The following is a 27,507-nucleotide window of genomic DNA, read 5'->3' as shown; positions in this document are numbered from 1 at the left end:
TTTAATCTTAAATAAAATTATATTTGGATGTTTAGTAAGATTCTACCTAATTAAACGGATGAGAAACTCAATAAAAAATTGATAATTTGGTATTTTAATTGATTTGATTTTTTTTTAAATATAATGATTGAAATTGAGTGAGAGTTTATGAATTAACACTTAAGTATTGGTTTTAACCAAATTCAAACAAAACTGTTCAAACACTGTTATCTTATCTATCCTTGTTTTATATAATATAATAAATACTATTTATTTTTTACTACTAGATGCCAATGCAAAATTTAATACTATCTTTTTTTATTTTATATTATAGAGTTCGGTTTTTTTCTGAATATATTTTAGATATTTTATTGAACATTAAAAATATAACGCCGTGGTAATATATTTTAAAATTTTAAAATTAATGACGATAAATATGATTTGAAGATACAGTAAAAAAACAACAAGAACAACAGAATAAATTCGGTAGACGGTCCATATAGTTAGAAATGAAAATCCTCTTATATTTTGGAACACAATAACATAAATAAAAAAATAATGCAGCAAATTCAATAAATAATTATTTATACATTTTATTAAACATTATATATTTTCTTTGACTATAAGATAAAACAGTAATTAGGTAGATTAAAGTTACGAGTGAAAGTGAAGAAATTGAAATACTTTTTAAATATAAGATGGAAAAACTAATAATAAATATATATTGATCTAGTTTAAATTAATATTTATATTAAAATCATTTTTAAGAAAGTCAGATATAATTTATTTAATGTTTGATTGAAATATATTGCAATATTAAGTAAAATAAAATCCCTTTCACATGAAGGGAGAAACTAGGTAGAGTTAGTAGGTAGGTGTGGACATATTAACTGTTGTGAAAATTTGTGTAGGGGAAGTAATCCTCTATTGGTGGTCACATAGTAAAACCATGAGACCTTTTACCCCTTTTAAGGAAGATCCTCCTTTTATGCCACGTGGGCCCAATAGCATCTATCTTCTGCTCTTTTCTGCATATGTTGTCATCACTGGTCAGCCATAGCCCACAAACACAAACTCATTTAATTTGACTAATTAATTAACTATTTAATTAATTAACCTTTTAATTAATTAACTTTCGCATTTAGCTTTCTGCATTAGTCTATTACGAAAGGACAACTCTGTCATATTCCATATTCTATTGACTCCCACTATTCCACATGCTGAAATTGAAGGTCATTTTTGTCTTTTCAGAGTTTCAATTCCTCACTCTAATAAAACTCCAACTGCTCCAACCTCAGTTCCAAATCAGCTTCACTCAATTCCTCACATTCTCTCTCTAAACAAAATTAAATATTCACATTATTTTATTATTTATTATTGTTATTTATTTTGGACAATAATAGTATTAAGGCGAATAAAAACAAAAATAAAGGGAGATTATATATTTGGTAATTTTTGTGGGATGTGTTGGCGGGTGCATATAAATAAAACCAACCAACAAACTCACACAGACCAATAAAAGAAGCCCCTCCCTGTAAGAGAGAGAGAAAGATCAAAAATCAGAACACGCTTTGAAACTGAAAGAGAGAGTGAGAGTGTGTGTTTGTGAAAGAGAGAGAGAGAAGAAAACAGACACAAACGTTGTCTGTGCGAGTTAGAGAGAGAGAGAGAGAGAGAAACCCCAGAAAATCAGAAAATCCAACCCCATTTTCTCTCTCTCTACTTTCCATTTGATCGGAGCCTCTCATTGTGCTTTTCCGATTACCATCAAATCAGCTCCGTTCTCCGGTTCGGGTCGGTGCAATGGAGCAGTACGGCCGGTCCAGTGAAGGTTCGCGGTCTGATCCGTCCCCGGAATGGGCCGGGCCCGGAGCCCAAACCGGGCTTGAAGGTATCTCTCTTTCCCTCTATATATTTATTTATTTACCTTTTCTGTTTTCTGCTGTTCGTTTTGTTAGGTTCGGGGATTTTGATTTATGGTTTTGGGGGAATGTGGGGGTTTCTGAACCGGGTTCGATCTTGATTGTGGAAAATGCAGAGCCTATGTGGCAATTGGGGTTGGGTGCTGCGGAGGAATCGTATCCGCAACGCCCCAATGAAGCTGATTGCACTTACTACTTGAGGACCGGTTTCTGTGGCTTCGGTTCGCGGTGTCGGTTCAATCACCCTCGTGACCGTGGCACGGTAATTTTGTTATTGTTCTTGTTGTTGCTTAATTCATTTCACCCGTGAAGGGTTTCTTACTGTGATCGTGTGCTTCTGTGTTTGGAATTTCGTTTGATCTTGCTGAAAATACCCATTGTTTCACTGAGGTTAAGATGTGTGTTTGCATTGTGTACTGTGATTTGGACTTTTGGTGCTTTGTAATTTGACGATGTTTGTGTGTTGTTTAGGTTGTTGGAGCTGAGAGGACTGCGGGGGAGTATCCGGAACGAGTTGGCCAGCCTGTGTGCCAGGTGCTTTTCATTGTTCTAATGAATGACTGCATTTGACTGTTCTGTAATTTGTTGTTTTTGTATAAGATGATGTTGATGATGGATGGAGTGTGGTTATGTTTCTTGTTTTGGTTGTGTGTGAATATACGTTGTGCTGATTTCTATCTGCTGATGATTAAAATGCAGTATTACATGAGGACAAGAACGTGCAAATTTGGTTCGTCTTGCAAGTACCACCACCCGAGGCTGGCAGGAGGTGCTGCTACCCCTGTGTCGCTAAATTATTATGGATATCCATTGCGTCCGGTGTGTTATTTTTGTGTTTGCTGCATAAGACTAACTGTGTTTAGTATTCAGTTTATTTTTCTGATTGTGCAATTTTTTTACGTGAATTTGAATGTTATCAATGATAACAATTAACAGGGTGAAAAGGAGTGCTCGTATTATGTGAAAACGGGGCAATGCAAGTTTGGTGCGACTTGTAAATTCCATCATCCGGTTCCTGCTGGCGTCCAAATTCCAGCACCATCACCTGTTGCTCCAGTTTCGCCTTTGCCTGTTCCAGTGCCTTCTCCGTTATATTCAACCATGCAGCCCCCACCTGGTCCTTCATCACAGCAAATTGGTGTGCTGGTTGCAAGGCCTCCTCTGCTGCCCGGCTCATTCGTCCAGAGTCCCTATGGACCTGTCGTACTGTCACCTGCCATGGTACCTATTTCTGGCTGGGGTCCTTATCAAGTAGGTCAATCATATATATTTTTTTTATTTCAGTCAGTATGTTATGTGCATTTTATGAAGCCGTTAACTTTACCTTTCTTGGTGCAGGCTTCTGGAACAGGTGCTGTACTTCCTTCCGGTACTCCTAATGTTGGTTCAGCACAGATTTATGGGATGACGCAACTATCTTCATCAGCCGCTGCCTATCCTGGACCTTATCAACTTCCTGGTTCCTTAGTTGGTCCTTCAAGCAGTAATCAGAAGGAGCAGGCATTTCCAGAAAGGTCTAATCAACCAGATTATCAGTATTATCCGAAAACAGGGGAGGTTAAAGTTGGTCCATCCTATAGGTATCACCCTCCACAAGAAATAACTTCACCAAAACCAAATGTGACTCTTAGTCCTGCTGGTCTTCCTTTGCGCCCGGTAATGGTTGCCTCTCAACTTTGTTATTGTGTCTCTTATTGAGCTGTTAATTACATATGCGTGGCCATCTCCCGTTTTCCACATAGTCGGAAAAAGCTTTGCTATTGTTGCTTCATCATCCCTCTCCAACAAAATTGTGTAGTTTCTAGAGATCAAAATAGTTATTTGTGAACTATAACCAAATTGATTTCTTACCATTTTGTTTTCAATAGCTTTTTTGAAAATTTGAAACTTGTATGCTGGAAGTCAAACTTATTTTGAAAATCATCATTTAGAACAAAAACAGGCACTGTTGTTTGTTCCTGTGCTGTGATTTTCTTAAGATGCACATATCTGGGATTGTTTGAGGGCATGGAGTTAAAACTGTTGGTTTAATATTGTCACATTGTGCTTGATAGGACCTTTGAGAGTGGAATTCCCACTTTGTCATACATTCATTTTAGTGGGATATCCTGTTCCTTTCTTTCGATGTATTATTTGAAATATTGTGTGATCACTATAACTGCACCAGGGGTAAGTTCAGTCCGAAAGATCTTCAAAATCTGAGTGTGGATATGTTCTCTGCCATAGCAAGGAACTATACCATAAACAGTTAAAACTCATCACGACTCCTTTTAAAGTTTGTAAGCTAATACTGAAATATCATTAATTATTGTGATTACTTTTATCGTTTTCTGTTGCATTTGATTGGCGTCACCAGGGAATTCTCACATTAATGTAACAATCATAAAGGTTTTTCTTTTTTGGCACCCTAGTCCTGCATGTTGTAGTTACATATGCTACCAATGCTTTTTTGGTACATGGAAGTCATTTGTTTCATTTTTTATCCTTTTATGGGCATACACACGCATGTATATCTTTCGTACTCCCACATATTTGGAATTTTTCATGTCATTGTTATATGGAATTTCTATGATTGCTCTTTTAGTAGCTTGCTTGTTGTTTATAATTTTTGTACTCCTGTATGTTAACGTGATATTGATTACTGGATAATGATCTTGTGATACCTATTATCCATGTTACGGTTGTATAATCAACTACTTTGAATCAGAATAACGCTAAGTCACTAACCCCTTTTTTTCGAAATGTCAAGCTTTGGCAATCGTAATTTGTATGTGTCATATGCACATGCAAGGCTTGCAAACTCAGGAGTTGGAAATAAAAATGCTGATCCCAAACTAGGAATGGTTTGGTTCATTTGAGTATTTGATTGAATGATAGGATCATAGGAACAAGGTTGAGAATCTGTGCCTTGTGGCAGTCCATGACCATATTCATAGCTTAGATTTCACTATCAAAAACTAAGTTCATTTGGTACTCACAGATTTTGTAAATGAATATACCTATTTGAGATTCTTAAGCCAATAATTAGTCCTGCATACAATCTGTCTCAGTATTTGGAGATCTCCATTCCCCACAGGGGAGAGGGTGGGGTGAGAGTGGGCAAGTTTGTTAATGGCTGTATAGGTGAAATTGGTTCATGTTACTTAAAATACACATTTGAAAATCGTTGCTCATAGACTTAAGAATGGTTATCATGAATGGCAGGGACTAAAACTGAAGTCTGTGGAAGAATCAAATTAGGGATAAATCAGCCATTGTCTCCTTACATTTTCTCCAGTAGCCAACATCATCAGGTTAGGAATCATATTCCTATATGTAGATCAGCTTGGCATATTAGCAAATTTCTTACTTGAAAATTGATCTATTAAATTCTTGTTGAGTTTAGGAAATGTGTCTAACATTGTTTTAATTTTGATGGTCATTTTTTCTCCATTTTTTTTATCTTTGCTATAAATTGCTGCTCTTGTCATGGCTTATGCTTGGGACTAGTATGAGTTTTTAGGTTCTTCCGAGATGATGTTTAGCTTAATATAATCAAACCTTCTTAAATTTATGCACTGTCAATACGTGATAGTCTTAAATTTATAGGATTAAAGCATATGGATATTGTCATGAAGTTTTCTAAATAAATGAGCATAATAATAATAATAATAATAATAGTAAAAATAATAATTAATGCACCTCACTTGTCAAGGAAAATCTAGGTGCTGACTATTGAGGTTCAATGACCAGGGTGTATTTATTTTGATCTATCTGGGATTCTGGTAAATGCTCATCTGTCATAAAACATCTTGGATTGATAATTTGATAACAGAATTTATTGATTTTTAGCATAGAATGTGCTAGAAGTGGTGTAAGCACTATGGAAGATCTGCTATAGTGTCTGGTTTTAGGCTTTCAAAGTTTCATTGCAGGCTGGTAGAGTCTTGTGTTAGTGGTTTGAACAGTTTTCTTTTTGCTCCAGTGTTATCCATTGTGGGTTGCAGATAATCTGCTATATCATACAGCAGACGCGTAGGGGGCAGATAGTGGAAGTCGCATAATGGCTGAAATATGAGATATATGAATTATTTATATATACAAAAATTTAATTTGAATGAAAATTAAATAAAATGAATAAAAATTGGCACAATATTAACTCAAGTTTGTTTGGCTGGAGACTTGACGGAGATGACAAGAGGATGTCGGATGGATGCTACAATCAAGACACCCATCTTGCAAAAGTAGACACAGTTCCAATCATGATCCAAGGAATTTCACAATGCAATAGTGGGCATAGCACTATAATGCTCCTATAGAGGCTATTTAACAACACTATCTTGTTCATTGCTGTGATTTTAGATTTAGCTCTGCAAGTAAAATATTCTGAGGATCATCGTTTCTCTTTTACTCTTTTTGTTGTTCTCTTTACAACAATTTCAATAATCACTAATATCTCATAACATCATTATTGAATCCAGGGTTTTAAATAGCATGCTGTATTGCCGGTATAGCAGCGGGGCAGCCCCTTCCCACTACAGGGGCTGCCATAATGGAGCAGCTGTATTGGACCAAATAGTGGGCTGAATAGCAGCCGTATCAACTGTCTTGATTCCAAAAATCCCCTACAAACAGAAAAATTAGGGCTTCTTTGGAGTGTTATATTTGGGATATCAATTTCAAAAAATGATAAAGAAGAAGACTTGGATATAGATGTTGATGCTTGATGACTATTATCTAGGAAACTTGTATTTGGCTTTTGTTGGTATTTATTTACTGGTATGTTTTTGCTTAAGACACCTGTGCCTTTTGTTGTTAATTGTGAATGTGATTAATTTTCGGTTACTTTTATCATTTTGGAGAGTTTATATGTATATAGTATGCATTATATGACTATATTAAATATTCCAAAATGGCACCTATCCCACTATCAACAATCTTGCCATTTGGTTTTTGGGTGTGGCACGTTTTTAGGTCTGGCTCCTATGTGCCACTATCCGAAATTTATAACATTTGATTGAATCAAACTACTTTTATAGAATGTCTTAGATGATCTCTTTGAAATGGTTTTTATCTTTCAATTTTTTCTTATTTAATTAGGATTATGAGTCAACTCAGTCTATTACTAGTATGGTCTCTAGTGTTTTATCTTTTGTGTAAGACCATTATGCATAAGGAAATATTATTTATAATATTTCTCTTTCCCCCTTCACTACAAAATTCCCTATAATTTCTACAAGGATCAGGTATCCCAAAGTTTTAAATAAGAAGAGAATGTGAATGACTTAATCAAATATTGAGCCCATCTCTTTGCTATTTTAGCGAAACCCCTATTATGGTCTTGGGAATGTGAATAAACTAAAACCTACGGGTTGTGCCACGGAAATGTGGTGAATTTCTAACATTATTGAGAGTTGATGTTGAAGATCCAACTCTTAAGAGCTTAGTTGAAGAGTCTTAGGTAAGCAAGTTAACATCCATTCCCATACCTATCTAAATCTGAGGGAGTTCCATGTTTTCTACATGTTAAAACCCTACAAAAGTCTTATCTCATGGGGTAAAGTTAGTACTAGGTGTTGTGCTATTTCTCTACAAAATTGTGCTCAATTTGATAGGTGATAATTTCATTAAGATCACCTCGTTAGTTGGGGAAAAGTCAACATGAATTAGATCTTTTAAGGAACATGTCAAGAGAATTATATTTGGTTAGACCATTTATGGTTGGTAAACAAGGATTAGTTTTTTGCAAGGTATGAAATATATCATAAACTATTCAATATGATTCCACGAGATCTCTTTCATTCAAGTAGCAAATCCTAGCCAATTGAAAGGGATCTTCTGATTAATCCAAGGATATTTAACTTCCATAAGGAGCCAATATTCGATACATCAATCAAAGGGAGATTCAACCATCGAAAGAAAAATCGGTTCTTTGCTAGGATCATTCCTTTCTCCAGACAAAACAAAGAGTCAGAGCGATTCGTTAAAATCGGTATTCCTCAGTCTGACGGAACACGAAAGCCACTTTTCTTTTTCCTCAGATAGATGGTCAAAACTTAATTTGGGTTCAAATCCTATTAGAGATAAACACTTGATGAAAAAAAGAACAAAAGAAAATCTTGTTATTTCTAAGAGATCTAAAAGGAAAGAATTAATGAATTTACACGATAATTATGGATCAATCAATGCTATTAGGCCAAATTCAAAAGCCTAAATTTTAGTAAAACAAAGATAGAGTCAGAGCGATTCCTTAAAATCGATATTCCTTAAAATCAATATTCCTCAGTCCGACGGAACATGAAAGCCACTTGTTTTTTTTTTTCCTTTGATAGATGGTCAAAACTTCATTTAGGTTCAAATCCTATTAGAGATAAACACTTGTTGAAAAAAGGAACAAAAGAAACATCTTGTTATTTCTAGGAGATCTAAAAGGAAAGAATTAGTGATTTTACAAGATAATTATGGATCAATCAATGCTATTAGGCTATGGTCAAAAGCCTAAATTTTAGTAAAACCATTTAGCTTTGTTCTCTTAGATGACATTTAGTTACTTGGTTCTTGTGGAAAAGGTGCGCAGGGGATTTGATACCGTGTGACCCATATGGATGTAACTTCCATTATGCCAGTCTGCTGCACAGTTCAAGCATGAAAAAATATCAGCTTATGTTATGTTTTTACGTCTTCTTCTCTTTTGGGTGGGAGGTATATGTCAGTAGCTCAATTCCTAATCTTTCTTTTCTGATAACTTTGTGGCTAACTGGCCTTCTTCTTTGAGGCTGTGGGATGGGAACCTCTGATTGAAAAGGAAACGGCCAGTTTTACACCTCAGCCAATTAACTCTTTCTTTTGGGCCTCATTTACTGATTAAATCTCCATCAATAGAGCTCAGGAGCGTAGTCAGATTCTTTTAATCTTATGCATTGACATTGGATTCAATAGTAATAGCAAAGGATTCTAGTGCAGCCTTTTGTCCTACCAACAATATTTTTTTTCACTCTCAAAGGATAAACTCTCATATTATGAGTGGAAATCCCTAGTGATAAGCTTTCTCAGAGCACTAATACTTAAATTTGTTTCCCATAATTGTATTTGATACTTAAATGATATAGATACTCTTGGCTACTTCATCATTTCATATAAATAAAATATCCAAACTTTTGAAGCTCCAATACTTCTATTTATTTCTCGTACCTAATTCAAATGCTTTTTGATACTTCACCGATACATGTCGGTGTCCTGAAGTGTGTAAAGCCCTTAAAACATTATATCCAATAAAAATACATAAAACAGACACGTGTACTGTAGAAATCTGCCCCACAGTTGAAGTGTGAAAAAAGAAGTGTCATTAACCTAGCTTCTTTTAATCTCGAGCTTCGACATTGGATTCAATAGTAATAGCAAGGGATTCTAGTGCAGCCTTTTGTCCTACCAACAACTGATTCATCCACTTTCAAAGGATAAAGTCTCATATTATGAGTGGAAATCCCTAGTGATAAACTTTATGAGAGAAGAAAGAGTGTTCATCTGTGAAGCACTAATACTTAAATTTGCTTCTTGTATTCATATTTGATACTTATGATATAGATACTCTTGGCTACTTCATCATTTCATATAAATATAAATCCAAACTTATGAAGCACTAATACTTCTATTTATTTATTGTACCTAATATCAATGCTTTTTTATACTTCACCCTCATGTGTCGGTGTTTGTGAAGTGTCTAAGCCCTTAAAACATTTACATTCAATAAAACTACATGAATACATGTGTAGTGTAGAAACCTAGTTTTTAGATATGCCAAAGATGTAAGTTGTTCTCCTTATGAATTATTTAATGTAAATATCAATGCTTTTTTATACTTCACTCACACGTGTCGGTGCTCGTGAAGTGTCTAAGCCCTTAAAGCATTTACATTCAATAAAACTACATGAAAACATACATGTGTAGTGTATAAACATAGTCTCTAGATATACCAAAGATGTAAATTGTTCTCTTTATGAATTATTTAATGTAAGGAATGAGATTGATAGTGCTATTCCTTATGCAAAATATAGGAAGAAATTTATGATGACATTGGTTTATAATTATATTTCTAGTTTGGCATATCAATACTTTTCTATGCTTCACCAATACATGTTTGTGTTGGTGTTGGTGAAGTGTTTATACCCTTAAAACATTTATCTCCAATAAAACTACATGAGAACATACAAGTATATGTAGTAAAGAAACATTGTCTCTCCATAAACCAAAGATGTAAATTGTTCTCTAGGAATTATTTTAAGTCAGGGTTAACGTTGATAGTTCTATTCCTATATGTAAATTATAGGAAGAAATTTATGATGACAATGGTTTATTATTTTATTTTTATTTTGGCAATATCAACACTTTTCAATACTTCACCAGTATGTGTTGGTGTTGGTGAAGTATCTCCGCACATTTATATTCAATAAAACTACATGAAAACATACAAGTATGTGCAATATAGAACCATTGTCTCTCCATAAACCAAAGATATAAATTGTTCTGTTTTTGAATTTTTTTTAAGTAAGGAATGACAGTGATAGTTCTATATGTAAATTATGGGAAGAATGTATGATGACAATGATTTATAATTTTATTTTTAGTTTGGCAATATCAATAACTTTTGATACTTCACCCATACGTGTTGGTGGTGTTGTTGAAGTGTGTAGGCCCTCAAAACGTTTATATCCAATAAAACTATGTGGAAACATGCATTATGTGTAGTATAGAAACATTGTCTCCCCATAAACCAAAGATGTAAATTGTTATATTTATGAATTATTTTAAGTAAGATATGAGATTGATAATGGTATTCCTATATATAAATTACAGGAAGAAGCTTATGATGACAATGGTTTATAATTTTATTTTTAGTTTGGCAATATCAATACTTGACAACACAACTTCACCCATACGTGTTGGTGTTGATGAAGTGCCTGCGTCCTTGAAACATTTATATCCTATAAAAATACGTGAAAACATACAAGTATGTTTAATATAGAAACATTGTCTCTCCACAAACTGAAGTGGTAACTTGTTCTGTTTCTGGATTATTTTAAGGAATGAGATTGATAGTTCTATTCCTATATGTAAATTTTAAGAAAAAAATTATGATAACAATGGTTTATAATTTTATTATTATTTTGGCAATGTCTAAGAAATATCTTTTTTATTTGGATTTGTAGAATTGTAGTTATATATTTATTTGTTATGTTTTATGAGTTTATGTATATATTTAGTTCATACCATCCTGAATCACAAGAGTATAGCGAGAGCAGAACTCCATTTAAGGAAGCAAGACCTATCAATCAATACCATTTGGCTCTGTCAAAAGCCAAAATTTCAGTAAAAGCATTTAGCTTTTTTCCAGGTTATCAACCGGTTACCTGGTTTTTGTGTAGTAGTTTTTGTGGTTTGTTTTGGGTATGTTTTGATACATTTTTTAGTCATTTTTCAACGTGTTATTCATAGCTCCTTGATATATTTCCCCTTATGACCCCATCTTCCACAGAATCACTGTTTTCCTAATTTTATCTAGATTCTCTTATGTGGCCCTGACAAGCGCCCAAACACTTGGAGAACCTGTCCTTTAAAAGCTTGTTGTTTAGCGGGTAAAACGAACACTTAATATTCCACTGAACATCTCATACTACATGATATGGGACTTAGACACCATATAATACCCAAAACCATATTAGGCCCCAACATAGTTTCCATATAGGATCTGTTTAGACAAACTTCTTCGTAAGGAATTTTAGGAGAAAAAAATTTGACTTCTTCAAGCTAAGATTAATTTATGTATAAGTTAAAAATAAAATTTTAGCAAAGCTATATGACTAAACTTCTACAGATTAGTTTGTATATAAGAGAATTTTAGTTTATGGAGAAACTGATTTCAATTTTTTTTCTCCTAGAAGTACTTATTGAAGAAACTCGTTTACGTAGATCTTTAATTATGCCTGAATGTTAGTTGTGTCATGGAATGCCTTTAACGTCAAGTATTAACCTTTTTATGCATAACTATGCATTATATCTGTGTTTGTGCTGATTTACTTGCCCCATTAGTTCCATTTGCTTCAAATCTTCGAGAATGCTAGGAACATCTTGTTCTGCATGTTTCTTTGTTGCACGTAGGTGCTGCGCTCTGTTATCTATTTGGTCTCTCAATTTATGTTCCATACTACCTTGAGTTGTTCAAACTTTGTTTTCATGGGTAAATAGTATGTTTCCATCATGTGATTTTATACTAGAACTGCTATTCTACATGTTTGGATTACTTAATTTTCTTCAATATATGACTTTTGAAATATGATAAACCAGTCTCTAATATTTTATTTCAGCTGTAATTGTTCTGTCCTCTTCCTGCATCAGTGTTCCTCTTAGGAGTTTGGCTCAAGAAAAGTACCACAATATTTTATAATTTTGTCACCTTATAGGTTTAAAAAGCTACCTAAGTGGCAATGATAACTTTGTCTATCATTTGTATTGCTATTGAAAAATATTTATTGACTGCCTTCTTAATCTTCAATCTAATGGTTGTGTTTGATAATCAGGGGGCCTCACCTTGTACACATTATGCACAACATGGAGTATGTAAGTTTGGTTCTGCATGCAAATTCGATCATTCTATGGGATCACTGAGTTATAGTCCATCTGCTTCTTCCCTGGCTGACATGCCTGTTGCACCCTATCCTGTGGGTTCAACAATTGGTACTCTTGCTCCATCATCATCGTCATCAGAGTTGCGGCTGGAACTTTCCTCTGGATCCAACAAGGAGTCTGTTCCATCCAGAATGTCTTCATCGTCCGGAATGTTGACAGGGTCACTTGGCTTGACTTTGTCAACTGGTGGACCCATTTCTCAATCAAATAGTCAGCCATCTGCTCCAAGTCTGGATCCATTAGCCACTGCCACTAGTACTACAAGTAGCAATGTCTCTCACACCTCAAGCTAAGCAATGTGAATGCATACCTCATCATTACTCCTTTTTTCCATCCCAATTCTTCCACTGGACATAATTATTCAAGGAGGTCCTCCAATAGGTTTTGTTTTCAGTTGTCTCAGTTCCACTTTCAAGTCTAGCACACTTCACACCAATTATCTGTGTTTATATAATCTTTTTGTGGCCATCCCTTTTATCTTGAATAAATCATGGCCATCCTTGAGAATTTTAGCAATCCATACGACCACCTTGCTTTTGAATAACTCAAAGAATCTGCAAGCCCATTGTGCACATGCCCTGTCACATCTCCAAATTTTGGAGCTTGTAATGTTTATCTGTGCTCCAATCTTTTTTGTACGAGAACATTCTGTCCAGACTTTCGTATACCACGTCTTTATGTCTCTTCACCTGAACCCTTTTCTAATTTGGGACCATTTTCCGTTTCTGTTTTGTAAGTGTTGTTTAATACGTTTCCCAACAACTTGTATTTAGGGTTAATCGTGAAGAGAAGTAACCAGGAGGACTACAATGAGGCTTCACATTGCTATCTTATAGGGTTTTAGATACACGGTGATGTTGTGAAATGAAAAGCTTGACTTGCTACTTAAATTTATTACAGAATAGATATATGAAGAAGCAAATCTAAATTATCACATTTGAATGCGTAATAACCTTTATAACCTTGTTTGTTAGTTTATACCTGATCAAGCTTCATTCTGTGATCAGTTATTTTTCAGCTCTTTCTTTGATTATATATATTTCACTATTTCACCTTCCCCTGTGATGAATATGTTTTGTTGAAGGATGCTTGTATTGTAAATAGTACGCATTCGGCACGGAACATTCATTGATAATCACTTTCCCAGTCTTATTATATGCCCTTTGACGGCATAAAACATGAGACCTCTGAAGTGAAATTCCAAGTTTGGTGGATAATGATGCACGTAAAATAATTCTTCAGTTTCATATCCCACTTGTCTATCAAACAATTTTTAGCATGATAAAAAATTGTGTTCTACCTGAAGACAAGAAAATCAGATAAATGATGTGTGTTTTAGAATTTAAATTTTAAAACTAAATTCGATCATTATTTTAGTTACAATAGGATAGAATAAAGCAAAATTATTTATTCACGACAAGAATGTTATAATATTAAAAAAATTATGATGAAAAAGCACATTGGAAAAGAAACATAATCTCTGTCATGAAGACAATTATTTTTAAAATAATTCTGTTAAGTTTATTTTGATATTTTAAATATGTTTTTTTATTAATATTAAAGTAAAAATATGTTAAATAATGTAAATAACATAAATGTTAAGGTGAAATGAAATATATTTATTTTGATATTTTAAATATATTTTTTTATTAATATTAAAGTAAAAATATGTTAAATAATATAAATAACTTACTCCTTTTAAATTATGGCTAATATGATCTAAGTAGTTATTAAAAGGTGATAGTCAAAGTTATGATAAGTGAATACTTTCTGCAAGTAATATGACCGTAAAAAAATCATTGAAACTTTTAAGTTAAAAATTACCACGTTATTGTACTGACTGTAAATCCTCAAAGTTAAAAAAGTCCGTTTAATAATTACGATAGCCGTGATAAAGTTAATTCTATGACTGTTTTTAATTTTTTTTTTCAAGTTAAAAAACGTCCACATAATTACAGTAATGCCTAAATTAAAAGACGCCACGGTCTTAAAAAATTTCTCGTACGTAGCTCAGGAAAAAAATGACCGATTACAGTAAAGAGAAAAAAAAGATGTAATAATGTGATAAAAAAATTATCATGTTTGATCATTAAAAAATGAAACTAATAATAATGCTATGACTAAAATCTTCACTCACGATCAGCACATTTTCAACTAACGCAAATATTTAATAAAATAGCAATTTTGAACTCATAAATGTCAATTACGGTTGATTCCAACAATAAAAAAAAAAAAAAAAACAAACGACAGTGTTACCTATCTTACAGAAAAGTGCCTCAGTCTCAGTGTTTCTTTCGGTAATTTATAGTTTATTATCTGACGTTTTGAGCACTGATAATAATATAAGTGTATCAATGAGTTTTTTATCTTAATAACTAGCTAGTCGCTATTATATTTCTTGAACACATTTGTCAATTGTTTTTAAATATTTTTCTTTTTGCATTTTCCAACGTTTTTCTGAGAGCTGATGTCAACCATATCTTCCTCATTCAGAATAATGAAAGCTGTGAAAATTCTTTAATCAACCACTGACTTTTGCATCAATGTTACGTAGAAAAAAGTGCATAGTATTCAGACAATGAAAATCACATGTCACGAATTGGTCTTAGAGTAACAATAAATAATATTACTATTATAAAACAATATGAGCAAAGACATCACATAAATAATTTTTCATCATATGAAAGAGAGACTAAAGTTTTTTTCAACATCTTAGAACCAAAATGAGCTCACCCGTGTGTGCAATTCAGTAACCACCTTATACAAGAAATTAAAGAACTAATTCAAAACCAAAATTACCTTACACACGTACCCACTGCATGCAAGTAGCACGTGACCATGTACTGATCAATCTTCTTGCAGAACACAGAATCGAATACTTTTGTTTAGGAAGAAGAAGAGTCAATAGAATTTTGTTATGTAACATGTAGAACTCGACCAACCATGATGTTCTAACACTATATAATAGTTTCTTATAGCACACCCTCTGATAAAAGGTTCCTTAACTCAACTGATAGAGCTCAGAAGCCAACATTCCCAAAGGGAGGAACTGATGGAGAATACGTAGTTGAAGAAACAACCTGAGTCATTAGTTCGTAGTTTGAGCTATCAGTGAAGGGACGCAACGCATCCATGCACCCTTCCTCAACAACCCTTGATGGATTTTTAAACATGGCTGCTAGTTCATTGGAACTGAAATCCCATGATTGATGATTATCCCATAATCCTTCACCAAGATCAGTGGGGCAAGAAAAATCTGCATAGTTAGCAGCCACTGTTGCTTGCATGTTGAAGGCTTCTTGAGTGGTGTCAAAATGTGGCTGAACCTGCATGGAGTTTGAGTTAACGTCGCCAAGGTCACGACCTGAAGCACTGGCATTGCTCTTCTTGAAACAGTTACCGGGAACAATGCATTGAAGGTAACCAGAGTTAGAGTCGGTGGAGAAGAAGAAATTATCATCCTGAGGTGACCCAAAAAAAGTATCAGCATATAAGTGAGAAGGGTTTTCAATGTGTGAAGTGAATGTAGGAACGTGAGATATGGTAGTTTGATTGGTGTGAGTGTTATGTGAAGGTGGCAATGGCAAGAGAGGTTGAGAATTGAAAGGAGTGTGAGCATTGTTGAAAACGTTGGTATCTTTGGAGTATACGAAGTTGGTTTTTGCTTGGCATCCTTTCATGGACAGAGCAGCTCTGTCATAAGCAAGAGCTGCTTCTTCGGCAGTGTCAAATGTTCCAAGCCAATGTCTTTCTTTAGTTAAAGGGTTTCTGATTTCAGCAGCATATCTACCCCAAGGGCGTCTTCTCACACCAAGAAACCTTCCTGGTTCTGTTTGCTTTCCACGCCCTCTTCTCTCACCAGAACTTGATGTGTTACGTTGAAGAACACATAAATTCATTTGGGTTGGGTTAGACTCGTATCCTTTGAGGGAAGAAACATTTGAGGTTCTAGAGGTGGACATGGCTTCGAAAATGGAAAGAAAGATATGTTTTTTGTTGAAAGGAAGAGAATTTAAATAGTGTCACCTCAAGGGAGCAAACAAGAGAATGTGAATGAAAAGGGTGAAGTAGTGCCAAGTCTTTTAAAGACAGTGACTTCATCATGGGAGAAGGAAAAGGAGATTTTGCATATGTCATTTTTATGCAAACCGTTTTCCCCTTTTCACCTACCTATAAAATCTTGTTATTATCTCAGTATATCATAAATCTCTCTAATTTTCTGTCACATGTCAATTTTTTAATCAACTTTTTTCCTTTTTCTACCAATGACATCTTGGTTTTCTCTTTTCCTGTGGTTTTGCACGGGACTGATGCCATGCCAGTTTCTTTTAAATCTCTGGCTCTGCATCATATCATGTAGTAGTGTACTTCTTGGTTAAACTGAATGGTGAAAATAAAGATTCCCTTTACTTGCCAAATACTTTAAGTGGAGCTCTACAACCTGCAACAATCATTTTCTTCATTGTTCCAATGATATTCAAAATGGGTTTTGCTGTATCTTAGTAATAAGCATAACAACTGATTTACCGTGGTAAGTTAAAAAATAGATCTACCTTAGCTTTCCAACTTGGTGAACAATGAAAAGTTTAGTGAGCCAATTATTGCATCTGGTCCATGCAAGGTATTGGCATTTGATTAGCATTGGCAAAATTGAATCCTTATGTGTATCAGTTCATGTGTAAAGGCCAGGCTAATCATGAAATTCTTCCAGCTGAAATCTATTATGTTGAATAAACCACCAATTCTCTCAAAAAGTGTTATTCTCTCCTGAGTAGTCTTTAAAGTTATTGAAACTCTCTCTGAAGTATGGAATATTCATCATTTTAAGTTCCTAAGTTGAAGTATTTCAGTACAGTTAAAGTACCCATGTGGGGGATTTTAATTAGTTAGAAGACTACTTCATATGATTTTCTTTACTTTGATAACTAATTAAGTAGTGCCTTTTACTTTAGGATCATTAAAGGGAAAATGTAATAATTTAAGAATGAAATTGATGATTTACTCCTATTTTGTTCTTTTTTTCAGCACAAGAGACAATATTGAAAAACTAATACACATACGCCTCAGAAGAAAAAGGCTTGACCCTATTATAACTTTTATGATATTTGATATATATATATATATATATATATATATATATATATATATATATTATATGTATGTATAAACTACAAAGAAATCTATCATAAGATCATAAACTATATGGTTCAGGTAGTGGCATTTATAGAGAACAGAAAATGAAAGCAACTGCATTATTTGTCTGCATACTCCTTGAGAGGCTCCAATCTTTGAATTTGGAGTCACTATATCTTAGCAAGTTGTTCACCAGTTGCATGTAATATACACATGTGAAACCTTCTTATGCATAATAATCAACCAATTACATAGTGAACTCTTGTTTGCTTCATAGTTTTCAAAGGGAGCAGTTAAAATTATCTGACCAGGATCAACATTATTCAATAATTTGATAGGTTGTCTTATGAAAGGCCCACATGTTAAATTCTTAATTTTGTCTGTTTTTTCATCTTTCAATGGTAGAATTTTCAATACTGTTGTGTCATGAATGGTTTACGTATGTTAGGCAGAACCGATGGTAGTAGTTCACATCACATGCCACAATAATGAAGTTAAGTTGGTAAAGGAATGAGTGTTAAATTACCGAAACCACTCAATATAAAATATCAGATTTTCTTGTAAATGCTTCTTTCATGCCAAAAACGTATGTTTCTAGCAGAGTTCCCTTTCGATTAAACTTTATTCCTATGTTTGTTTGTGTCTTGGATCTTTCAAGCACAAATCAGATATTGCATTCTAGAATGTTCAATAACAGTTTTCGAGTAAACCCCACCATTTTGATTTGTGAAAGTACATAGTAATGTCATATTAGTCACTCAAAATAAGAAAAATTCAGATAAGAATATATGAAATTTGAAGTTGTTTCATCCATGTCCCTAATTTTCACCAGTTACTGCCCTCTGATTTCTCAATATATATCACTATTACTACACAGTAAGTAATGTGATTAATAAACTGCACTTTCGTGGATTTATGAGAAACTTTATCAGTTCAGGGACTAGTTTTACACTTTCAAATAGTAAAATGGTGGTTTGCTCAAAGTGTTTTTATACTAAACATTTTAACCAAATGTTTTTTATAGTTACGTATAAGGTTTTAAAAAATATATGTGAAATTGTGACAAAACACTAACCACAGTTCAAACTTTGGTCATGCAGAATTTGACAGCAGCATAATGTACCTGCAGTCACGCCGGTATAGATAGTGGGTGACATAATCCATCCAACAAACATAAGTTTTACTAGGATAGGCTCTGACCCATGATTCTAATACTATGTTAAGAAGTGAATTTTCAATCTAGATCAACCTCATCATAATTCTAATACTATGTTAATAAATAGACTTAAAGCCTACATCAACCCTACAAGAAGATCTGTTTGTAAGATAAGGTTTGCACCCATTTGTATAACATGGGATATCCAAGAAAGTCCTAAGGCAAGTGAGATGTTACAAAATAGATACCGATAAAACATTGCATACACATTTACTCTGCCAATTGTGTTAAGAAATGAATTTTAAGTCTAATCTAATCATACAAAACTGACTTGTAAACTGAAATTTATAGCTATTTATATATTATGAAATTGTTTTATCTCAAATTTGAAGAGAGAATGCTTAAGGGGAAGTGAAATGTTACAAAATAGATAGTGATAAAACATTGGATACACATGTACTCTGCAAATTGTGTTAGATCAATTTTCAATAAAGTCTGATAATGAGAGACATGAGTAGTGATCTGGAAAAGGCAATAGAAAAAGGTTTAGTCAAAAAGGGCAACGAAAAGCTTAAACGAAGCATGCAAATTGAAGTTGACTAAACCGCCCCACAAGACAAAAGCTATAGTGGGCCAGCACTTTATTGATTCACAGCTCTTGTTGCAGTATAATTTTACTCTCTTTAATTAATTAAGCCTGCAAAATCATTCTATGTGGCATTGGAAATAGCATGCCACTAATCATATCAAAAGGGTCAAGCCGTTTTGTTGTTTTTAACATTTTTCCCAATGCTTTGTCATCACTAACACCATGTTGGCTCGATTAAACTTGCACTGATCCCACTCAATTTTTCTAAACAGTGCAAGTTAAAAGTATTCAAACACCAGACCAAAATGAAAGAGATCACAAACGGCTCAATTACAGTTCTTTGATTAAGAAATCATTTGGGTTTTGACTCTAAGAACCCTTGACTCTTCCACTAAAGTTTCAAGCAGCCGAAAGATACTCATATCTTAGCTTCATTTGGGTCCCCTGTGTTGAAGCTAAGATATTATTGGTATCAATGCTCTTACTGTACCAAGACAAACCAAAAATATTGACATGCATAAACTCAAAAACAAAGAAAAAGCAAGAAGTTTCTTTTAGCCATACACTGTTCACTGCATTGCTTTAGTTGTTTCATAGTTCAATGCATAGGAAGAGAAAAATGAGTTTAATCATGAGTGACATTATGACAGAATATGTACTATATTATTATACACAGACACAACACATATGAGGTGTTCATTTGTTAAGACCATGTTTTTATTTTTATTAGAGACACTAATTTTAAACATACAAGCCATGATTATCATAGATTAATAGTCAAGATTACCTGTAAAAGCCAAAAAATGGTGTAATTTTGACTTCAAAATTACCAAAATAGTATAATTTTGACTTCGAAATTACTAAAATGGTATAATTTTGAAGTGGTGACAATTTGATACGATTTTATTTTTTGAAGAAGTTATACCAAATTAGTATGTATTTAGTTTGTTGTGATTTTTTTTTTTAATTTTAATCGAAATCGAAATCGTACTAGTTTGGTACAACTTTAGTACAATAAAATCATACCGAGATACGACTTCAAAATTAAACCATTTTGATGATTTTAAAGACAAAATTGCACCATTTTGGTGCTTTTGTCCAAAATGACCGATCACTTTTCTTTTTCCAATATATATAATATGATGATTGGATTAATAGTCTTGGAACTTACCATTTGGTAAGAAGAAAGGTTAGTCAGGACATCTCAAAAGATGTGTTTTGGTTGGGTTGGCAAATGATGCATTATTTATAAGGGACTCTGCATATCCCTAAAATAGATTGTTTTTTTTTGTTTTCACAATAGTAAAAGTAAGCACAAAAGTACTCTATTTTTCTCATTACTTTTCATTTGTCTACTGTGTTTTAAGTGGTTTTGGAGTTACAATATTTTCCTTGTTTAAGATAATTTAGTGTGTGTGTTACTTCACTTAGGTTCTTGTTGTCTCTTGTCTTTATAGTGTGTTAATATTATAAGCAAAGAAATAGATGTATGTGCAAAACAATATGAAGAGCTTTACTGTTAGAAGAGAATTTTGCACATTCTCCAAAACAAATTACTCATACTTTTTTTTTGTTGTTGTTAAAGGTGATCCGGCATTTAGGGATAATGTTTGGTTGGACTTTGACGAAAAATAGAGAAATGGAGTTGAAGTGAGAAATGTTGTAATAAGCAACTTTTGGTTCAAACTTGTGTCGTGTTTGCTTTAGCAGCTTCAGCTTCAGCTTCTATCTGTTCATAAACACACTTGTGTTGCTTCTTTCCCACTTTGCAACCAAAGTTCAAGACACAATCTGTTTTTTTTTTTTGCTTTTTAAGTTCTTGCTTCTTTTTACCTTTGTTTAGTTAATTATGTGCCGTGGTGTTTTGTTCCTTCCGTGACCACCACAAAATACGTTGAAATGACATCATATTAAATATTAAATATGTATATATCTTTGCTGATGCTAAGCTAGTTAAACAGAATTGACTAATTAGAAATGTGAATATTTTCAGTACTACTCAAATGTTTTTGGCTCAAGTTTTATTGTTTGTCGGTTGTTTTTCAACAAGTTTACCACAACTTTGTTAAGACAAGTTATAGTAAAGTCAATTACTTACTCCACATTTTTAATTTTAATTAAAGATGCTTTAGTTAATTGAAAGAAGGTAATGTAAACTATTAATGTTAGTTTTGACATGGGTGAACACTTATGTTTGAGAAAATGAGAGGTGATCGGTAAGAAAAGTTTAATCTCCCAAATTTGAAGAGAAATATGGAGAAAATCACGTTAGAAAGAGTATAATGTCTAAACTATCCTTGCATGATAATTAATTCTAATTGGGTTTGGATTATATTTGATTATGCTTCAAAATGAAGCACAAAATTTCGAAATCTACTATTTGTTTAATTTTGAAGAATCGATTCTCCACTATTGATATAAATTTACAACTTTGTTTAACAATATTTTAAATTCATTACATCATTACAAATATACTCATTCGTAAATAATTTTATATATATATATATATATATATATATATAAAATAATACAAACAAAATATAATTAAAAGTAAAAATAGTAGTGTACAAATTAAATATCAAAAATAATTATAAATTAATAATAATTATTTTATTTTAAATTACTTTTAATCGATGATATTTTAATATAAAAAAATTCATCAATTGAAGTATCATTTTATAACTCGTAATCACTTAAAGTTTATTTTAAAATTATTTAAATTAATTTTAACTATAGGAACAAAATTATAATCCTATAATTTATCAATTAAAAAATATATATGTATTTTTTTATTTATCACACTCTTTCGATCACTCAAAAATTTTCTTTTATTTATCTTCATTTTTTATCTTTTTTCCCTTAGTCCAATAACTCCACTTTTCTTGTTCTTTTTCTTCATTTTCATCATTTTCGCTCTATCACATGCATAGTGAAAAAAATGAAGAATTGAAGGTCATAAAAGAAGAGTTTTCACAATATATGTCTTACATGTATGTTATTGCAAATAAATGTTGCGCTTCCCTGGAACTTGGTCTTTGTTTTCTTTACTTTAAAATAATTCTATTTAACAACTATACCTGCCAAAAATATGAAATTATCATTCTTTTTATTCACGGTCTAATTCTATTAATTTACTCTCATCCTTATTTCTTTGTCTAACTTAAATTTCAAGTTATTATTATTATTATTATTATTTTATAAATTAAAATTAATGTATACATAGACTGATTTGCAAAACTCAATCATATAATTTATATAAATTTATTTTTAATTTATGCTTTAGTTGTTGTAATTTTTATAAAATTTTATATAATTTTTCTCTTTTTCTCTTTCTCCAAAATATTTACAAAAAACGTTATCCAAATATACCCTAACAGAATGAAATAAATCTTCAAACATCTCTGTTTGGAAGTTCAGGTAACACAAATATAGTTCAGCCGAAACAGTAGGTGTTTGGGTTTACAAGCCACAGCAGTCAGGAAAATAAAACATACCAAACAAGCCCGAGGCAGCAAAATTAAAATAAAAAGCACTACTATCACACATCACAAATGTTAAGATACCAATGAAAGTGTTTGTAAAAAGTAACATCGATTAAAAAAAACACTTATAAGTTATTAATGAGAACATGTCTTAGCCATAATATTAGGCTATTACCTTGTGATGCCACATGTAGACATTGATAATTAAGGGAAGGAAATTGGCTAGCACTACAGATTTTTCCCCAACATCCATTAACAGTTTTATTCTTTTAAGAAACAGGATAGTCTATCAACCATATTTTAGTCAACAAGCCAGTAAACCAAGATACAAACACGTTAGAGATAAAATATAACAATCTCAATCCAGTTGCTTATATGGTGACTTCAAGTGAAACTTGAAATTCAACTGCTTCTTTAGTTTCATCGAAATTTCCAAACCACGTGAAAGTAGTCTCTCAAGAATGAGGATATAATCATGTCATGAATTTTAGATTCTGTACAGAATAATTTATAATACACCATCATAAAATTACATAAGCAATTTATCTGTTCTAAACCAATTTAAGAGAACCAACAATGTTTAATGAGCTCCACAGCTGTCTTACCTCATACATGACTCTTTGTTCATGAAGAGTTCCCTCAAGTCAAAGATAAGAAAATTGAATCGTAAATGCACTCAGCATCATACCATCACTGGGCGAGCATGTAATGGTTTGCATTACCTTTATGCTTCTGATGCAGCTTTTCATGACTTCTATCCTCTTCAATGTCACCTCATTACGATTGAATTTGCTTCCTCCATGCACAGCTGATCATTAACGAGAAGTAAAATTAATTTCAAGATGGATAAAGCCCCAACTGATGATTTCACAAAATCACAAAAAGATAAAATACCATTGTCTGAAAATATTGTCAAATAAACTACAATAACAGTGATGTTGAAGATTATATCCAAAATACACACAAATAAATAAAAATGAAAATGTGATGATATCCTTATCGAGGAAAGGTTAAAGAACCCAAGTTTGTCACCTCTTCAATTGTATGTTATAGGAGCTCATACGCAGAATCCAGGAAAAAAAAAATTATACATGGGATCAAATTAGATTGTTGACAAGATTCTAAGGATAGCATGGATGAAAGTATAAAATCATTACAAGAACATCATTCCCCTTACCTATGGCATAATTGCAATACACATGAATATAGAATCACCAAAATTGAGTGTCATTACTTCCATTCAGCCCATTTTAATGAATCTGAGGACATTTTCCTCATCCTAGCCGCACCAGAATTTCCCGAGGAGTCATGCCATATCATCTTCAACTGATAAGAAGCAGAATAAAAGGTCATTGGGTATTCATATTATGGAAATGGCACAAAAGATTGTAGAAAAGTTTCATGCAGAACTGCGTATGGATCTCTTGAGTTTTTTTTCCAGCTCCACATGTTTCCAGGTTATGTTTTGTCATTCGAAGTAGGGATCAATAATGTTCCACATTTAAGGGTAACTAAATTTCATTTATTAAACCATACGTTAACATCAATCACTGTTCATTGTGTTATCAAGGATTGTAGTGAATAGAAACGCTAAAGAGAAACAAAAGACACACCTCTCCAACAACTACCGTGTCCCCTTCCTTTACACCAAGTTTCATGAGAGATTTGTACACACCACAAGCCTCAAGAACATGTTGGAATCTTCTCTCCGAGTCAACGTACCTGTTAAGAGATCCACATATCTCAATGAAACTAGACACAAACAGGTTTTACAATTTCAAGCATAAGGCTTGTCCTAATACACTTTTTTTCTAACACATCAAGAACTAGTCAAGAGAATGATGGAATTTGAAATGTTTTCACACTATGATTATTGCAAGAGTATTTTTTGTTCTGAAATCTTCACATAAAACATGAAAAGCTGTGCAAGAAGCTTCATATCAGTGATGGTAAATGGTTTTGTAGACACATACAGAATGAATCCAGGGTAATAATTTCAACACAATTTATTCAATGCGATAAGATGGTACACCTCAATAAATATGTGTTTAAGATGAAAGAATCAAAATAAATTGGTGATACAAAAATTTATTGAGGAATGTACTCCCGTCCTCATCACATTTTTAACCTACCTCCAATTTGTCATCTGAATAAATCGTTCTAATCCAGATCCAACTACATGCCAAATATTTGAATCATTCTCATGAAAAATCTCAAAATCACTGATGGATGCATTCCGCTGCCTCTGTACTGCATCGGCTACATGATTCAAGTTTACCATATCTTTTCCATCTGAAACAAGGTCAAATTTGTCCAAACACAAAGAACTTATTAGAGAAAAAAGAGTGTTCAAGTGATCTGACAATAGTATATAAAATAAGTTTAAAAGTAATTGTAACCTTCGTATTCCTCATTTTCTTCTTTACTTTTACGCAAAAGCTCATACGCAGCACAGATAACTTCATGAGTACCTTCCCTTGTAACAGCACTCATACAAAAAGGTGTGATCCCACGAGACTGCAAATTTTCTTTGAAGGATTCCCAGTTTTCATATGCTTCTGGAAGATCCATTTTGTTAAAAGCAACTACATAAGGCTTCTCAGCAAGTTCAGGATTAAATAGTTTTAGCTCTAGACGAACTGCATCAAACTCAAGGTCTGGCTGCAGTGACGAACCATCAACAACATGTACCTGAAACCAATTATATATTGTCTTAAACTAAACAGAAGTTTTCAGGGTGAGAAACATAAGAAGCAGACAAAAAAAATCCAATGATGTCACAGATTGGTTGTTAGAAAAAGAAAAAGAAGTTAAGCAAAGAAAATACTTATAATCTACTCCTGTTCTAGTTTTCTTAACCCCTAGAATCTGTGTGGTAACTCTAAAATTGAACCTACCAGAAAAAAGATTTTGAATTTTAGCTATGTCTACCTATATAAATCAACAAAAAAGCATCTCTACTCAAAAGTGCCTACCAGGGCAGAACACCTCTCAGTGTGGCGTAAAAACTCGTGGCCTAAACCAAAACCTCGGTGTGCCCCTTCGAGAAGACCTGGAAGGTCTGCAACTACCATGGTTGAATCATAGTCAAAGGAAACAACACCGAGATTCGGAAGCAGTGTAGTAAAGGGATAATTAGCCACCTCCGGCTTTGCAGCACTAACAACACTCAAAAGTGTACTTTTCCCCGCATTCGGAGCACCAACTATACCAACATCCGCAACGAGCTTCAGTTCTAACTCCAACCACCTGATCAAAAGAAACCATCATTCTAACATAACTCTCATACGGTTCCAGCAAACTTGTTCTCTCTTTCTAAATGCAAGACACAGATGGTAGCTTTCATGTCTACAAAACAAATTGTACCCTTCACATATTGATAACCCTTTGGTTTGCAACAATGGTTTCTGTTTTATTTCTTAATAACAAAAATGTTGTCTGTTTCACAAAACTAAAGGGTCCTAGCTATGCAGGGTAAAATGACTCACATTTCATGACCCTCTTCCCCATACTCCGCAATCTTGGGGACCTTATTAGCCCCGGACTTGAAAGAAGCATTTCCTCTACCTCCTCTACCACCAGGCAATACCAAAGCTTTCTGTCCCGGATACACCATCTCCAACAACACATCATCTTCTCCACTCATCCGAATCAAGGTTCCAGGTGGCACCTTCACCACCACATCCTCCCCCTTTGCTCCATTCATCATGCTCCCCTGCCCGTGGGACCCTCTCCCTGCCCGGAAATGCACGCTGTTCCGAAACGGAAGCAGCGAGTTCATGGCCCCGTCCACCTCCACGTACACGTCGCCGCCCCTCCCGCCATCGCCCCCCGAAGGCCCCCCCAACGGCACGTACTTCTCCCGCCGGAACGCCACCACACCGTTCCCGCCGTCCCCCGCCTTCACATATATCTTAGCCCGGTCGAAGCATCGCATCACCGCCGGCACCCCCTTCTCCTTTTCGCTCGAAGACTCTTCCTCCACATTCTCGTCTCCCGAATACTCGAAGGCTTCGACCTCGCCGTCGCTTTCAGGTTCGGAATCGGCATTGCCTTCGAAAACGTCGCCTTGTTGCCGCTGAGTTTGCCGTTTTCGATTGCGGAGGAGGTGGTCGATGGGTGGGGTCGCTTCGGAGAGCTTGATTTCGGGAGGTGAGAGAGGGGAAGAAGAGGAATAGTCGTGCTTGAGCGGAAGACGAGTGTAGGTGGTGGCTTCGCCGCCGGGGACAACTGGTTTCTGGAATTTAGGGTTTCGAATTTTGCTGCGATTGGCATTACGCCGAGCGAAGGATTGCGGAGTGAAACACGCAGAGACAGAAGAAGCCATTTTCGCAGAAACCTTACGAAACTCAACATAGTCTCAACTCAAGTAATGCAAAACTCGAATATCCATCGGATAAGACCACACGTGTTACAAACTCAATATATCTACTTTTCTGCATTTTTTTTTTTTTAATTTTTACATTGTATAAAACTAGATTAAGAAAATTGTTATTTTGTAAATCACCATCAATTTTCTTAATTAATTCCACCAATTTTCTTTGATCCATACATTTAATTTATAACTTCAAATTTATTTTAGTT

The 27,507-nt window shown here is 33.8% G+C and overlaps 3 protein-coding genes across 3 annotated transcripts; 1 reads left to right on the top strand and 2 right to left on the bottom strand.

The window, feature by feature from the left end:
- Positions 1–1,480: 1,480 nt before the first annotated feature.
- Positions 1,481–13,499, top strand: LOC114187980 (zinc finger CCCH domain-containing protein 58-like). Its single transcript, XM_028076445.2, has 7 exons — positions 1,481–1,870; positions 2,018–2,163; positions 2,373–2,435; positions 2,601–2,720; positions 2,838–3,152; positions 3,240–3,557; positions 12,455–13,499. The coding sequence occupies exons 1-7, from the start codon at positions 1,783–1,785 to the stop codon at positions 12,854–12,856; spliced, it is 1,452 nt and encodes a 483-aa protein (XP_027932246.2). The 5' UTR covers positions 1,481–1,782; the 3' UTR covers positions 12,857–13,499.
- A 1,797-nt stretch (positions 13,500–15,296) lies between these two features.
- Positions 15,297–16,582, bottom strand: LOC114186623 (uncharacterized). The gene has a single exon (XM_028074578.2). The coding sequence runs from the start codon at positions 16,523–16,525 to the stop codon at positions 15,584–15,586; it is 942 nt and encodes a 313-aa protein (XP_027930379.2). The 5' UTR covers positions 16,526–16,582; the 3' UTR covers positions 15,297–15,583.
- A 6,789-nt stretch (positions 16,583–23,371) lies between these two features.
- On the bottom strand, positions 23,372–27,308 carry EMB269 (GTP1/OBG family protein). The gene is made up of 7 exons (XM_028074592.2): positions 26,412–27,308; positions 25,899–26,172; positions 25,323–25,614; positions 25,056–25,215; positions 24,537–24,645; positions 24,101–24,249; positions 23,372–23,731 (listed from the first exon to the last, which is right to left on the bottom strand). The coding sequence occupies exons 1-6, from the start codon at positions 27,248–27,250 to the stop codon at positions 24,154–24,156; spliced, it is 1,770 nt and encodes a 589-aa protein (XP_027930393.1). The 5' UTR covers positions 27,251–27,308; the 3' UTR covers positions 23,372–23,731; positions 24,101–24,153.
- Positions 27,309–27,507: the final 199 nt, after the last annotated feature.

Source organism: Vigna unguiculata, chromosome 6 (genome assembly GCF_037176805.1).
Source record: "Vigna unguiculata cultivar grain cowpea cultivar isolate G323 ecotype 2 chromosome 6, ASM3717680v1, whole genome shotgun sequence".
NCBI lineage: Eukaryota > Viridiplantae > Streptophyta > Magnoliopsida > Fabales > Fabaceae > Vigna > Vigna unguiculata.
Note: the sequence above shows the minus strand (reverse complement) of the source record. Positions and strands in the feature narration are given on the sequence as shown.

Bases quoted from the DNA above. Each gene is read 5' to 3' on its own strand.
- LOC114187980 (XM_028076445.2), top strand. From the start codon at position 1,783: ATGGAGCAGTACGGCCGGTCCAGTGAAGGTTCGCGGTCTGATCCGTCC. The intron at 1,871-2,017 runs GTATCTCTCTTT...TGGAAAATGCAG, and splicing joins AGCCCAAACCGGGCTTGAAG to AGCCTATGTGGCAATTGGGG. The intron at 3,153-3,239 runs GTAGGTCAATCA...TTCTTGGTGCAG, and splicing joins CTGGCTGGGGTCCTTATCAA to GCTTCTGGAACAGGTGCTGT.
- LOC114186623 (XM_028074578.2), bottom strand. From the start codon at position 16,525: ATGTCCACCTCTAGAACCTCAAATGTTTCTTCCCTCAAAGGATACGAG.
- EMB269 (XM_028074592.2), bottom strand. From the start codon at position 27,250: ATGGCTTCTTCTGTCTCTGCGTGTTTCACTCCGCAATCCTTCGCTCGG. The intron at 25,216-25,322 runs GTTACAATTACT...ACCTTGTTTCAG, and splicing joins AGAAAATGAGGAATACGAAG to ATGGAAAAGATATGGTAAAC. The intron at 24,646-25,055 runs GTAGGTTAAAAA...ATCTCTTAACAG, and splicing joins ATTCAGATGACAAATTGGAG to GTACGTTGACTCGGAGAGAA.